Source organism: Coloeus monedula, assembly GCF_965178545.1.
Source record: "Coloeus monedula genome assembly, chromosome: 10".
NCBI lineage: Eukaryota > Metazoa > Chordata > Aves > Passeriformes > Corvidae > Coloeus > Coloeus monedula.
The window spans coordinates 15,679,621-15,695,519 of NC_138790.1; the positions used below are offsets into that span (position 1 = coordinate 15,679,621).

The 15,899-nt window shown below is 46.5% G+C and overlaps 1 protein-coding gene across 4 annotated transcripts in view; it reads right to left on the minus strand.

Annotated features, from left to right (window-relative positions):
- Nucleotides 1-1,754: 1,754 nt before the first annotated feature.
- The window catches only part of TP63 (tumor protein p63), a 101,287-nt gene continuing 87,142 nt past the window's right edge, over nt 1,755-15,899 (minus strand). For 3 of the 4 annotated variants that reach the window (XM_082288384.1, XM_082288383.1, XM_082288385.1), the window contains 4 exons: nt 7,375-7,532; nt 6,336-6,480; nt 5,423-5,516; nt 1,755-4,199 (listed from right to left, as the gene is read on the minus strand). In XM_082288384.1, the coding sequence (XP_082144510.1) occupies nt 3,903-4,199; nt 5,423-5,516; nt 6,336-6,480; nt 7,375-7,532 (694 nt within the window). In that variant the 3' untranslated portion in view covers nt 1,755-3,902. Of the gene's footprint in view, nt 4,200-5,422; nt 5,517-6,335; nt 6,481-7,374; nt 7,533-13,689; nt 14,169-15,899 lie in introns of those variants that run through there. The other variant, XM_082288386.1, reaches the window with a different exon arrangement.

The following is a 15,899-nucleotide window of genomic DNA, read 5'->3' on the forward strand; positions in this document are numbered from 1 at the left end:
TGTAGAGGTTCCCCTCTTCAGCAGTGGATCACAGCAGTCAGAAATTGCAACCATATCTCAAGCCTACCTGTTTAATGGAAACTGAAATCTTATCTGATCCAGTTTGCTCATCTAGAGGCAGAGCCCATCAGCTGAAACCGCAAGTTCTCACAGCTGTTCTAGTAGCACTTCTCTCTTTTGAGAACAGCATTACTGGTTTTTAACACCACATTCAGGCAATCCCCAACTGCCAAAGGGCAACCAGGGTACTGATACCTCTGGATATTGGTATCTGGAGTCAACTGCTTCTCTCATTGTTTGACAAAAAAGAAAAGCAATAGCAATCAGAACCAAAGAAACTAGGTGGGCACTCCCTACCCAAATTAAACCAGCTCCCAAGGGAAGTTAGGGCAGCCTCTTCTTCTAAGACCTTTGTGGGGTTTTCTTTTGACTCTCCCCATTCCCAAGCATCCTCCCCCCCCCCCCAACCATAACCCATAAAAACTGCAAGACACAGCCATGGGACCCCTGACAGAAACCACTGATTAAGCTGGGCTGTTAATAGGTGGTCCACGGACAGAATGAAGTCCCCATCTGATGGAGGCCACTCCCATTTGTCTTCAGGACAGCCACCCCACTGGCTCTGAGCTGTTCTTACCACAAATCCTTGGAAGAAGAATTGAGATGCAAAGGAGAAGGAAAGGGCTTTGCTAGGGGAGAGGATGCACAGGGTGATGCACAAAGTCTTGGGTGTGAGGCTATTTCCCAAGTGTGGGTGTCAAAGGGCAGCACTGACCCTGCCTGCTCCAAGCACACACTCCCTCCCTCCAGCAGGACATGGAACGTGGGGCACTACCTGGTGCCCTGCTCAGAAATAAAATAAGGAAATCTGATGAAAGGGCAAAAAAGAGCTATGCTAAAGGCTGAACACTTCACAGTTCAGCAAGAGGCTCATGAAACTGACCTGTAGTATCTGCCAGAAAGGCAGCAGATGGATGTGTGACAGTACCCTGGAACACACCCTCATGACACAAATCCTGTGGGGACAGAAAACTGCACCCATGGGCAAAGGTGACACAGCCCCAGCTGCTCAGACGACACTGCAGCACTCCTGCTCACTTCCAAGGTGGCGCACAAGGAGTAAAAGAAGTTGTTTGGGAATTCAGTGTCATTTTCAGCTTTGGCTTTTATTTTCACTCACTTCAACAACAAGGTGTTCCACGACACACCGAGGTCTTGGTGCAGGCAACACTGTCATTGCTACAAGCATTGGTAGATTCTCAGCTCGATTAAGCCATAACACTTTGATGCATCAAAACAAAACAAAATCACAGCTCTACAGGGGAGGGTAAAAGCTACAGCAGTTCAAACTCTCATGACGATTCCAGTTAAACAGAAGTGTGCTCCATAGTGCCATACAGTAGAAAAAAGGTTTTCACAGCATATATTTTAATCAGTAGTGATGCAGCAGAAAAGCTCCATCTTGCTGCTGAGTTGAAAAGCAGATACTGAAGTGCTTGCACCCAGACTCTGGGAACAGCATTAACTGCATTAACCTTTATAGTCAGAAGCTTCTTAGGTCCTAAAAATGACGGTGTCTTTTGCATCAATGTATGTACAGTACTGAAGCAGCTCAGAAGGACTATACAATGGAGATGCAAAACCTTGGAGGTGAGAAGGGAACAGCCTAATTCACCTCCAGGGATTTGTAAAGTATCTGCACTAACACTTTCCCCGCACTAACATTGCCCTGCTGAATTAATCATTGCATCAAGTCAAGAGCAGGAGGACTTGCTTCTTTTGTACCATATAGAAAAAAAATAAAGAGATATAGTAAGTTCTCACACTGAGCACGTTAAATACTTTGAAATCTAGGACACTGCTCTTTGAAGTGTTACAAAATAAAATGATAAAACAGGCTTTCAATACCTGCCCCCTCCCCACTCAACTGCAAAGTAACACAGTAATCTCAGTATGAAAAATACAAATATATTCATCCAGTGACTAGTTGTTTGTTACACGATTTGTAACTGTAAGCATCCTGCATAAAAATAATAATTAAAAAACAGAAAAACAAACAACAACATTTTATTGTGGTTCTGTCAGACCCAGTAGCCCAAGAAGAAATAAAAATTGTCATGTTATGCTGTAGGAAAACAAAAAATTACACATACAAAAAAATATTTATATACAGACTTTACAGTGTAACCATCTGGCATTACCGTTTATAGCTAACCAAAACAGGCTTGCACAGCTACCAAAAGGCAGTCTTTGAATGCAACACAGACCTGGCACAACAGACAGATGGAGGATGCTAACCATATTGGACTTAAATGAAATACGTGGCACAGAGCAGGGCCCACAAAACAGCCACTGCATTGAAACGAGAATATTCAGCCATAGCAAGGTAGGATAACAAGTTATTTAAGCTGCTTTTTTAATCTTTCCCCAGCAAAAAAAATAAAAAAAAAAAGCCAGGCTTACTGTTAAAAAGAGCAAGCCAACTTGAAAGCAGCTGTGCTGAGCCTTGCTCCTCAGCTTAGGTTTGTTTTGTATACCTTAGAGTCTTACTACCTTGGCCAATAAAAATGTGAAAACACACATTGTTCAGTTATTTGTCCACAGGACCACTGGCAGTCAGAGGAAATGCCTCAGAGCACAACTGTGGTAGAACCAGTAAAGGAAAAAACAGAGAAAAATCAATTTCTCATGTAAACATGGCTTATTGCAGTAACAACACTCATAGTACCAGGAACTGGTCCTTGTTTTAAGGCAGTCGGCAGTTATTTTTGAAGTCTCCACTTCTAGTTGCTTGTCACTTAACCTATAGCAACAAACACAACAGGTTCCAGCCTATTACAGATACATCTAAAGACAGGTCTACTTTACTTGGGAGGAAACCAATCTAGCCTGGTCTAAACAAAAGATCGTCTGAGTTTAGGATAGCTGAAGCCCTACAAACCAGTGTGCAGCTCTTGCTCCTCCATTTAACTGGAGGCTAGGTGGGCAAATCCTTATGCTAAACTAGCCAGGCTGCATGTGTGGCAAAGCCTAATTCTATAGCTTAAATGTCAGTAGTATTACAGCATGGTTAAAGGTTGGGTGGGAGCAGAGTTCAAGAGTGACCAGTAGCTTTATTTACGCTTCTGAGCCTGAAAGGAGCAAACCAGGACATACATATGGATGTATATCCAAAACAAGAAGAGACAGCAGGCTTGGTTTTTCCAGAGAAGGCGAGGGAGAAGGAAAAAGTAGGATGCAGGTGCTGTAAGCGCTGGCCTGCCCAGCAAAGTGCATGTGCTGTCTCCGCTGGAGAATATTACACATGAACAGAGCACTCAGCTCCACAGGAAGAGGCTGTTGAAGTGCAGCGTTCAGCAGATCAATTCCCATTTATTTTTCAGATAAACTGTCAGTTCAGGGTTGGGTTGATTTGAGTTTTTTGCATTTGGTTTTGTTGTTGGGGTAGGTTTGGTTGCTTGGGGTTTTTTTTTGGGGGGGGTTATTTTTGGCTTTTTAGAATTTTATTTTAACCTTCCTGCTTTTCAAAGTGGGATCACTGGGTGAGAGAAACAAGTGTGCAGGTCAGGGCACCCACAAGGTGTGAAGATTCAAAAGTCAAGAAAAGAAGCCCTCTCCCCAAAGGAAAACACAAAACAAGTTGGCCTTCTCAAGAAGGTCAATGGTTTTCAAGGAAATACCACCCGCCTTCCCCCTTCGCTCAGCTCTTCTCTCGCAAGAGCTGGGGTGGAGGTTGCAGTCCAGGAGTACGACCCAGACAGCACCCAGGGCATGACCTAGCAGGAGTGAGCAAGAAGGTTCCCTCCGCCCTTCGTCCGGGGGTGCAGTACCAAGCAGAAGGAAGACAAACGAAGGGCTGAGCAGTTCGTGGCCGAGGCAGGGTGGAGCGGGGCCCGAGGGTCTCACTCCCCTTCCTCTTTGATGCGTTGCTGTTTGTTGCGCCGGGCATCCATGTCGAAGTTGAAGTCGTTCCACTCGTCGCGGGGGGGGAAGGAGATGGTTTGCCGCAGCGTGAAGCGCACGGCGTCGATGACCCGCTCCCCGCGCGTCTCGCTCGAGCCCACGCTCACCGTGGAGGCGCCGCTGGGGGTGCGCAGCAGGTGGGGAGGGGAGGAGAAGTCATGGAGCTGCCGGTGGTCCAGGATGCCCTTCCAGATGGCATGGCGGAACTGCTCCGGGATCTTGAGGCTCACCAGATCCTGCAAGGCAAGGTGCAGGGCTTAGCGGGGCAATCCCACGGAAAGCTGGACACAGGAGTGAACACAGCCTCTGGGCCACCAAGAACCACCACAGCTGCTAAAATCCAGGTGGCCACACGCTGCAGAAGACAAGCCACTAATTCTGCAACAGGTGTGTATGGCCATGAGGCAGCAATGGACCATTTTGAAGGCACAAAGTCTATTTTTAAGGTGCACGAAACACTCATTCATGCGTAAGACGTGTGACCAAAAGCTAGAAGCCTAACTAGACTGCAAGGCCTCCAAGGCAACCTCAGGGAGATCTGCTGGCTGTCAGTGGTGGGGGATGCTGGGCTGCTGAAGGTCAATGGCTTTGAAAATGTCCATGTTTAATTCTAAGCCTGCAAAATGATTATAGAATCCAAGCCTGAGCTCCACTATTCAAAGCTCTGGGTGTGACTCTGTAGGAACTGTCTTAATTACCTGAACATAACCAAATTTAATAACAGACATAACCTTAGAAAACTTGTACTTTGAGGCCCCATCATTTCTGGTGCAAAACCTGAGGGTTGCATTACCTAAACTCTGGGATACATGGTATCAGCTTCTGAAAAAATTAGCAACCAACTTTGGTTAATTTGGGCCAGCTTTTCTAATTAGAGCAGCAGCAAAAGGAAGGCAGCCCACTCTAGGGAGCAAGAGCACCACAGTCTCCCAACGCCTTGAGGAAAAAAAATGAGACAGCCAGCTCAGAAGAGAGCAATGGCTCTGGAGACGAAGCAGCAACCCTACAGCAAAAGCCATGCAAGAGTAAAAAAGGGAAAACAACAAACAGGGGTGAGATGCCAGTGGCAAGGGAAGATGATTAAGGCAAGGCCAGAAAACAGAAGCAGGGAGGAAAAATGCAGACCACTTCTGGACAGCCTACTTGTCTGCAGGCAAGTGAGGTGTAAACTGAAACTGAGCCTTGCAGAATTAACAGGCGCGTGGGCTGGGGCCACTTCGGGGGCTCAGACAGAGAGAGCTGGGGAAGGGGAAACACTCTTTCTCTCTGCCAGGCAAGGCAGTTACAGTGCTGGCCCCAAGTCCAGCCTCTCTTCACCTCACAACATCTCTTCTCTACGTGCAACAGCCTTAAATCAAACTAACCATGTAAAATAAAAGTATACTGAGTCTGGATTTCTGACCTGTTCCTAAAGCAGGGCCAAGAGTGCAAACAAAGGAAATGGTGAGGAGTTACTTACATCCATGGAGTAATGCTCAATCTGATAGATGGTGGTCAGCCCCTGGGTCGTGAAATAATCCACACAGGATGAGCAGCCCAACCTCGCTAAGAAGCTGCAGAGGAGGAAGGAAGGAAGGAGAGAGAAAATAGGATCACCCTGGCTGCAACAGCCCAAACCACAGAAAAACCAAACACTCAGCCAATCTGCAGCAACAGGAAACAAAGCTTTCACCCTTGGCTTGACCTCCTCCAAGACATCTCAGGCCAACAAGCCACTTTGCTGCCACATCAAACAAACGAGGGAGTCCTTCAGCTCAGCACCCAGCAGACAGCCCTCACGGCAGCATCTTGCCTTAGTCAAGAGCCAGTGCTGCACAGCCTGGGTCTTGAGGCAGGAGGGCTAAAACAGACCCTCCTGCCAGGTCACGTCATCCAGAAGATGGCTGAGCCCATGGCAGCCTGGTGCATGCACAGAGGGCTTCAGCAAGGCATGGGGTCTGGGGCTCAGACACATCATGCCCTTCCAATCAGCACATTCCTCCCTAAGTGTAAAGGATTCCTCGTTTATGGGCAGCATCTTTCAACTGGTTTGACCTCACAAAGGCCAGAGGGGCTTCTGACTCCAGCCATGGCTTGTCAAGTGTCCAAAGGGGAAAAAAGAAAAACAAGAGATGTTTGCAAGACTGCCTGGTGCCCTCAAACTCCACCAGTCCAACAGATGCTGCATCCCTCGGCTGTCTTGCAGTCCTAATCTCCCTGTTTCTCTCAGCTGCTCAGAGGTGGGGATTTGAGGCTCGGTGCCCAGAGGGTGCCAGCCTCGGGACTGCCAAGGGCCCAGTGGGATCCAGTGCTCCAGGATCATTCAGGCTCCTGACCCAAGGGCTCTGCTCCCTTTGTGTGGGAAACGTGCTGGGCAGCCTGCTCCCGCTCACCTGACGATGCTGCAGTCTGAGGGGTATGGAGGAGGGGGGGTGCAGTGGGACGTTGAAGGCATGGAGAGGGGAGGAGGCAGCGCCTGCGTGGGGCTGAGGCCATTCATGTCACCGGTCATGGCCATGTGGGTGCCCATCATGGGAACTGGAGGAGAGAAGAAGGAGGAGGACATTGTTACCCAGGCACGCCCAGACCCCTGCTTTGCCCCCAGCACGGCACCCAAGGACAGCACCCACAGCTGAAGCAGCCTGAAATCCCCTGTAAAGCCCTACACAGGGCAAGCTCATGAGAAGTTTCAGGCAGGGCCAAGGACCAGATGACAGACAGTCCTTCTGGAGCTCTCCCCTCACGGGAGAAAGTGCCACCATCGCATCACCTTCCCTCCCAGACAGGCTGGATAGAAACCCTGGCTTGCCCTGCCACAGGAGAGGAGCAGGACAGAGCCAGCAGAGTAACCTAATACAGCAGCCAAACAGCTTTGTTTTCAGAGACAGAAAGAGCACCAGAAGGGGATCAGCAACAGGTGTGGGCAAGAGTCCAGCTGTTCTGAAATAAATTAAAAAACAAAACACCAACCAAAAAAGCCCCAACAAAACTCTGCCCACAGAACCATGTCTGTCATCCTGGATTTACAGGGCTGCTGAGCACACAGCAGCAGCCAGGAGGAACAGAGCTGCGAGATGTTTCCTTTGAAATTAAGAACTGTCTGAATTGAACTGAAGGAAAAAAATGTCAACATTTGCATCTCCTCTGCTGGGAAAGGAAGAAGAAAAAAAGTCTTGAAAGCCAGGGGACAGTGCAGCCAGCTAGATCTGCAGCAAGAAGCAGCTCTGTTCACCCTGTGAGGCTCTGAGCAGGATGCTGAAGCCTTGCCCCATGGCACACCAGCGAGCAGTATTTATTTGGCTCTGCAGGTTTGTGGCGAAGGACTCCAGGCTCTCCAGCTTAACAGTAGCCACTTGGAGATGCCAAGTCTCCTTGTTCAGACTAGCAGGGAGCACGCAGGGAACTGGAGAAGAAGGAGTAAGGGTTTCTTACTGTTGGTTCCCATGCTGTCGGGGATGGTGGTTGGGGTCAGGGCATTGCGCTGCTGGGGGTTGATGAGCTGGCTGACCGAGGGCAGCTTGTTCATGCTGTTCATTTTGCTGAGTGGTGGAGAGTTGGAGCCGTAGGAGGTCTGCGACTGCATGGAGGTCCTGCAAACCAAGGAGATGTTAGCACAGGGATCACAGCAGCTGCTTGTTCAGAGTGTGCACCCAAGGGGCCACATGGCCAGTGAAATCACTGACACCACAGGAGCATCACAGATAAAGATCACTGGAGAATGAGTCAACAGGAAATAAGAAGTTTCCCAGATATTCTTGGCACTTATTTCACTTTAAAAAAGTGAAATACCAAAAAAAGGAAAGCTTAACTATTGGTTGAAACTTTTTATTCAAGCAGAAGTGTCTATGCAACTTTTTCAGTTGAAAAGAATATACAGAGAGCCAGCAAACATCTGCAAAGATTTGAAGAGTATTTTTAAGTTAAACTCTCCTTGTGGTCAAAGACTTCTTCATAAGAACAAGAACACCTCAAACCATCCTAAATACCCCTGAAACCTGACTGCAGAAACAATTTTTCAGATCGGGTCATACTTATCACCTTGTTTTTCCCAAAATTTCTAGTTATTCATATAATCAGGCTGTTCTCAGGTGTGTTTCTAACAGCCAGAGGCTCTTTGCTCAAGACAGATTCCATGCAGTTCAGGGACCACTGCTGAGATGTTCAGAACTGCCTGGGATGCCAACAGGCAGCTTTTGTCAGTGTCAAGGCAAAGCTGGTATCCAAACCCTGCAGGCTGCTTGCAAAGAGGATCAGGTTCCTGCTACCACCTGACAACAGCACTAGCCTCCCTCAGGTCCCTCCAGCCCCAAACTCCATCCAGTATATTCATGGAGTGGGCCAGAGATGTTTGCCAGAGCTCCCTGCTGCCCAGCCCCAAGGGTCCCAGCTGCAGTCCCACCATGTAAGAGATCCGGACTGCCAAGACTGGGCTGCTTCTGAAGGGCAGCCCAGCTCCCAGATCGAGTTACGGCTGCAGCATCCCACCTGGAGTGGGGTCTTATGTGGGATATGCAGGAAATTATCATTAAAGCTGGTCCAACAGCACAATTGGCACAGCACTGCCACAAGGGAGCAGGTTTTTCTCTCTCTGACACCAGGGGCATTTGTAGGCCTGGGCAAAGGTTTGGGAAATGTGCCTGCATCCCCACGCTTCCCAGGCACAAGTACCCTCAAGCCCTGGTCACCCTGCAGAGCAGCGGTCGCCCAGCACTCGTATCACACTGACCCCCACGGTGAATGTCCAAGGGCACATTCCCATCTTATTTCCCATTGGGAAACTTGTTTCCATCTGGGTGTAACTGGTTACATCAATTCCTGGGAACTGGCTTTTCTTCTATGCAAATACAATAATTATTACTCCAAATAAGCAAAGTGTAAAAGGAAAGAAAAGTCTTATTCCTAGGTAATTTATTAAAACCTTCAGCACTCAAGGTCAAGTTCCACACAATTACATTGTCTCCAGCTTCCTGCACTTTCAAGACTTGCAGTGTTGGGTGGAGAAAACATCTATGCTAACAGGCTAGAGTATCTAAGGCCCTGAAGAAATGTTACCTAATTACACAATTACAGGAGGTACAGAAGGGTGTGAACTGTCCTTTGGCAGTGAAGATGCAGGACAAGATCCAGCAAACTTCACAGACTCAAGGAAGTGGAAAGCACAAGAAGCTTCACAAATTAATATTAACAATGGCAGCAACTCCCAAGGGGAAGTGAAACTGAGCCATGAAGGTCAGACCCAACTTTTCAGAGTGAAGGGAATGATTCAGATCTGAGGTTTCAATTCCCCAATTATGAAAGTTGAGGCCAGCCATGAAATTCAAGTCAGGTTGACACCACCCTTAGCCTAAGAGGCTTCTGGATTTAGGACCAATGAGTATTTCTACTTCACAGGTTCAGACACTTATCTTAACTGAGCTTCAGCTGAAGTTAATACACACCTGAAGCGTCTCTTATGGCAAAATCTGCATGATCTGCAAGTGAGGATGTCAGTGAACACAGCGAAATTCCAAATCAAATCAACAAAGGCTTCCCAAAAGAGACTGAGTTGCACTGTTTGAGGGGAGTAGTGGGCCTATCTCTGCCCTCTGCCACCAACAGTGATCTCAGCAAAGCTAATTAGGAGACTACAAAATACTTTGGGGATAAAAGAAAAACAAAAACCAATCAAACACAAGCCAACCCAAAGCTTTAGAAAACAAATGCATACTTGAACGTATAGCTTAGGGACTCCACTCTAACTCGTAAGAGTCTAGATTAACACAATCAAGTTCAAGGGAATAAAACAGAAAACAAGCATTTTTCTTTGTGCCCATACCAGTTTCAACCAAGCTATTCCATCACATGAGCAGATGTTTAAAAGGCCTACAGAAAGCCATCTACCCGAAGAAAAGTCACAAGATAAACCAAGATACAAAATTTTATTGAAAATTAATGTCACACATCAATATAGCAAGAGCCTTAGAAACACAAGAAAATGTTTTTGGTATTAAGCACAAGGACTACATGGTGTTTGAGGATCCATATAAAATGTATTGCTTTTTTCCTCCATTTTTAAAAACAGATATAAGAATGTCATGCACAGTGATTTTCATTAAAATTGTACTTACTATGTCTCAAGAAAGATTAGAAGTCAGAGCACTAACATTTCTTTGATATCAATGCCAATGAAATGCATTTTAATATCAAGGTATACAGACTTCAATTAAGAGATTATTATACTTCTTGGAACAGTCTGATACAAAAGGCACTGAGTCACAATCTGCAACTGAGTTTTCTCTCTTCAAGAGGCTATGTAATTATTTAGCAAATAACATTTGTAGTTATGCAAGCTCATATGAGGGCAATCAGTTTCTCATGCTTCAAGGCATATACCGATCATCTCAAGAGGTCAGGAAGGAACTTCCTTCTTCTCCCATATATGAACAAAGTTCAGTTCACAGGCTACCTCGTATAACTACGTTTTCCCAGCTCACTGGATACCAGCTCTTCACCAGAGGTAGAAAACTGCTGGGATAGACCAATTACCTGATTGAGCAGACCAGAGTCCTCGTTCACCAGAGGAGCACACAGCCATGTAAGCAGCCTTAATGAAAATGACATCAAAGGTTCATTTAATGCAACTGGACAGCTCAGGCTCAGAGTTTAAGATTTCACCCAAGCCCCTGTGCCTACAGTTTGCTGTCCCTGAAGACCCAGAGCCAGTCAGTGCAGAGACACACGAGTAGAATCAGAGCTTCCAGTTCTGTGTCTGCACTCCCTTTCAGTAGCCACTCCAAGGATCACATCCCGAGTTCATATGAGGCCAACATGCTCACTGACAATGGTTTTCAAAGCAAGGTTTCCCATCACTGACACTGGGGTGTCATTGACGTAGTCTAATAATGGCACACAAGTGACACAGATGATGCTCAGTTGCACTCAGCTGCTCTAAAGGCCCATGAAGGAGCAGGACACTAAAAAGCAGAGAGATGCCCTTGCTCCCCACACCCCAACTGCTGCTATTCTAAAGCTAACAACAGTGCACCTGGAAATCCCACCAGTGGTTTGTAGGCTTGGTACCTCACTGGGAGCATGGAAAGGAGGAGCTCCAACAGTTACTGGGCAGACAGGAACTACAGCACAGGGACAGGGGGGCAATAATGACTCCCCTTAGATTCTAGGTATAGGAATTTCTCAAGGCAGGCCGTGGATGCAACCTGCTCTCCAGGGAATGGAGCTGTAATACAGGGAGTGGATATATATCGAGTAGTTGACACAGACTGATGCGACCTGACTGACTGATAAGGCCCAATTAGTCCACTTGGTTATTATTCCTTGAAAGGAAAAGGTTTACTTTCCTGAAGACACAGAGATGGCAAAGAAGCAATGAAAAGACAGCTGGGAAAAGTTCTCATTTTATCTGCACAGGACAGACTACAAAGCAACTCAAATTGCTTTCGGCTCCAGGTATTTGATAAAAGAAAAAAAGAATAGCACCTTCTAATATAACCACCTGGTAGATGGAAAGCAAATCAAGTCACCACTAAGATCAGCTTCACAATCATCATCCTCTTATAGCCAAGTAGGACAAATCAGAAAGGCTTTCCAGGAAACAACAGGATTCAAATAATTTACATTCTTGTTTAGTGGAATTCTCAGATGTTGTATTGCCCATTACAGTACAACAGATTTCCTAGAGGCCACACCAAATGATGAACTGGAATCTTCCAGTGCAGGCTGTGGATGCCTTCTATCTTCTGGTGGGCTGCCTCCTCAACCTTGCTGGTGGACAGGCCCAGGAGCAGAGCTCTAGATACAGATCAGTATTCCCCTGTCAAAGTATTTCCATATTGCCATCCAGAAGCAGACAAGGCAAAAATCCAGGAATAAACCTTCACTGGAAGAACAGACAACAGTGCCAAGCATAATCCTATGTCTGGGCTGCATTCACAGTTCAGATTCCCACCTCTGACAGGGAAAGGAATCACACTGCCTTTCTTTACCCAAATAAAAAGGCAGAGAATCATAGTGACCTGCTTTGTTATCTTAAATAACTTCCTGGAATTTCCAGGGAAGGTAAAGAGGCACTTGGTTTTGATTAGCTTTACATGAAGAATGATGGTAGAGGTGCAACTGTATGAAAGAGGCACTGCTAGTGTTTAATTAGCTATTATTTATATACTTAATCCCAATTTTGGGGGCTCTTTTCCATCAGCCCTCCTCCACAGTGCTACAGTAGAGCAAGTCTTGGTAAGACATTGGAGATACCCAGAGACAGGATACAGCTCTCAAAGGAGATGTTAGTACGAGTCACCACCTGCTCAGATCCCCGCTCTGCTGCCTGGAAGCAGATGATGTGACGATCAGAATTAAGCATCTTCTCCAACTGCATCAAGCTTTTTTCCCTTGGTGGGTGGCCAGGAGGCCCACTACACATTTGGGAGGCACCCTCTCTTCACACTGCCTAACCACGAGTTTGTCAGAGCTGCATCTACCCCAAATAAATCCAGCACAGACTGCACTGCAGGGCACACAGGTCCCCAGCAGGATTGATAGAGCCTCCCAAGTTTCTCAGAAGCTGCTGATCAGTGGCATTTCCAACTGAGCTCTGCTCCCCAGCCACTGTTCCTGGTATACCTTCAGTAACTTCCTCACATTTGTATTTCTTGCTCCTGTGAACACTGGAGGGTTCCTTAGAAGCAATGCCTGAGAGTGTGTGTTGAAGGACCCTTCCCTCCCAGCATCAAGGGCTGCTCTTCATGTAAAGATGTCTAAGCACCTCTCAGTGGGCAAAATGTCTACCCTCAAATCCCTCCTGCCTCACTGCAAGTATCCACATCCAGTGCCATGCTCAACATGGCCAGGTTAACTGCATGGCATGTCACCTGCCTATTGACTGCCCCTCTCTTGTGACAGTCGGGGCTTGATGCAGACCCCTCCTCCCTGCCTAGCCAAACCCTGTATGAATGGCTTTCAGAGACAGAGTTTGATAGAAGCAGTGTGAGAATTTACAAGTCCTTGCTCAGAAAAGGTCTTCTGTGAAGGAATTGCTAAACCCAGATGCACTTTATGGACACAATCAGCAAGACCCTCTGGCTGCAGGATTAATGGGCAAGGTGGACATGGCCTGAGGCCACTTGGCTGAGTCAACTACAACATATGCTGGCACTGCTCTCCTTTGAGGCTTGGAGAGAAGGGGCAGAACATACCAGGGCTGATGAAAATGTTAAGGCAGCATCTAGCAACTTCTGAACATATGTAAGGAAAGAGGCAAGCTCCAACCCCTTTTCACAGGTAGGGTACTAGGAAGTTTTGGACACTCCACCCTTTATACCCTGAGTTGCAAAGGGACAGGACACTGGGCACACATGGATGTCGCTACAATTCAACCACACATTCAACTGGTGAAGTTCAGCCCACCACTTGGATTGAGCCTATAGAGTCAGGAGGAACTTTGTAAGTTCAGTAAAGCTGGATCAATGCCAGCAGTGCTGGTGCTAAGTCAAAGTCACCCAGTCTTCCTTACAATTTTGATGTACTTTATATCAGACCCTTTAAGGTTGGAAGTAAGTGGAAACAATTCCTGATGCCAAAGCAGAGGGCATTTCTACAGGAAAAAAAATTGATTTCTTAGCAGTGCCAGTTCATATAATTATTACCTCTCCCTGTCCAGCAGTACAAATACATCAGCTACGTGCACTATTAGTGCATGACCAGCATTAAAACAGGCCAAATTGACTATCACAGACCATTTAAACACACATCCTCTGCTTCCATCCCCCCAGTCCATGGACACATTTTTTAACTTAAACAAGACAAAAGGCATTTTAAAATTGAGACCTGCTCAGAGAAACCCTGCCGAGTTTCACAAATACAGAAGTAAGAAGAAAGAGTAACAATGCATTACAAAAACGGGAAAAAAAGTTACACCAAGACAGATGACATCGTGGTTCCCGACCTGGCAACGCTAAGGGCTACAGCTAAGAGGTCTGTAGAAGTGTCTGTTGCTTTTGCAAAGTTTGAGTCCCTTCAGAAGTTTGCTCTCACTATTCACTCTGCTGCTATCAGGCTGTGTATTTGCCCCACTGTTTCTAGTCCTGCCAGCTGGGCAAAGTGACCCTGCCAGCTCGGTTTATGGATATACTGACGGGTTTGGGGGGCTGGAATGTTTTAGGATGGCATCAGTCTGTTTGGGAGGGTCTCTCCTTGAGTCCATGAGTTCATTCCTGAAGCAGGCCGAAAGGAGACTGTAAAGAAGGAACCAGAGAAAAGAAAAAGATGAATGTACAGGACCCTTTGCCAGCCACCAAGAGAGAAGCAGTCACTTTCCACCTTCATGATCACAGTATGGGCTTTCAGAGGGAAAAAGGAGATGTCTCAGCACCTACAGTGAGGGTATGTAACGGGGAGATTTAGGAAGCTGGAAAGCCCCAGGCACAAGGAGTGCTTGGCAAGGAAGGGAGAAGAACCAGTTAATAGAGAAATCTGATTCTGTCCTAGTCTCATGGGTACAAATAAGGCCCTGATAATGTTTCCAGTGACAAACACAAGAGGAACAAAAGCATTCAGCCAAAGGGGAAAAGAAGTAGCAACTTCCTTTGAGTCCGTTTCTAACTACAATCACTTCAAAACCAGAAGCTGGTGCTAGACAGGGAGAATGGTGCCTATTGGCCATACTGATTACAGCTCAGCTACTCCCCTTTGAAAAGCTGAGGGGTCCCTGGGGCCGCCAGCTGATGCAGAAGGGCATTGTATCCTCGCAGCTCACAAAGCACTTCTACTTGGTTCCTTTCACCTTGGCCATTCTGTAGTGAGAACGCTATCCAGGTGCCTGGAGTTCACATGCAAGCACAGCACTACAAAACCAAACCAAACCATGCAAAAATCCACTATTAGCTTTCACACCAAAAGCCAGATTAACGAGGTGAAGGTACAAGGAATACCCTCCCCACCAGCCCCCTTCCCACAAGAGCAAGCACTGGGATCCTTGCAGTTCACAGCCCAGCTGGGCCACTCCAGGCATTGGATAGCTCAGTTCTGTCACAGCTCACTTATGAGGTTAATTCCTTCTCCTTTGGATAATGAGTTGTGCTGCTCACTAGACTGAAAGGCAGCCAGTGAGCTGGTAGCTGAAGCCCTGCTGATAGGAAAGAAATATTTTCTGGGGTACAAGATCCCACTTGGACATAAGAGCCCTCTTCTTGGTAGCCATTGGAAGACTTTGTGAAAACCCTTCAACCACAGGAGTTGGACTTGGTGTTCCTTATGAACTTTATGGGTCCCTTCCACCTTGAAATGTTCTGTGATTCTCTGCTGAAGGAAACTGCAATACAGATAGTTCAGAAAACAGTGCTCAGCAGAGTGAAACCCACCACATGGAAAAGGGTTTTCTAGTGAAACCCTTAAAGACTGTGCAGGTAACTCTCTGGGAATATTAATGGTAAATGTATTTCACAGCAGGGTTATGAGGAAACACTTCCTCCTCAACAAAGCATGAGCCACCTCTGACATCTCTCACAGCAGTAATCATCTGGCAAATCTATATTTTACACAAATGGCAGCAGACTATGAAAAGGAAGTCTTCTAAATAAACATGTGTGTGCTGCAGTTCAAGCATGGGCCCCAGGATTTGATAGTGAAAAAGGAAGAACAAACTGAAGAAAAAACCCAAAAACTTCCCACCTATGATCATGAAGGTATTTTGGCATAACAGTAAATAAGAGAAAACCATGCACAAAGGAGCAAGCAGAGAGAGGAGATGAGACAGAGAAATATTGTGGTCTGGCTTTGCAGTATTTTGGTCATCTAGTGGGACACAAGAATTCTTATTGTCACCAGATTTGTCCTTTTTATTCCAGAATAGTCAGACAGCTGCATCTGCTGGCCTGTCAAATGCATTGCTGGTCTGTATGTGCACGAGAGCAATTATACAGCTGTTTTCCAAAATGACAGATTTATATTTTTAAAACTACCTTTCC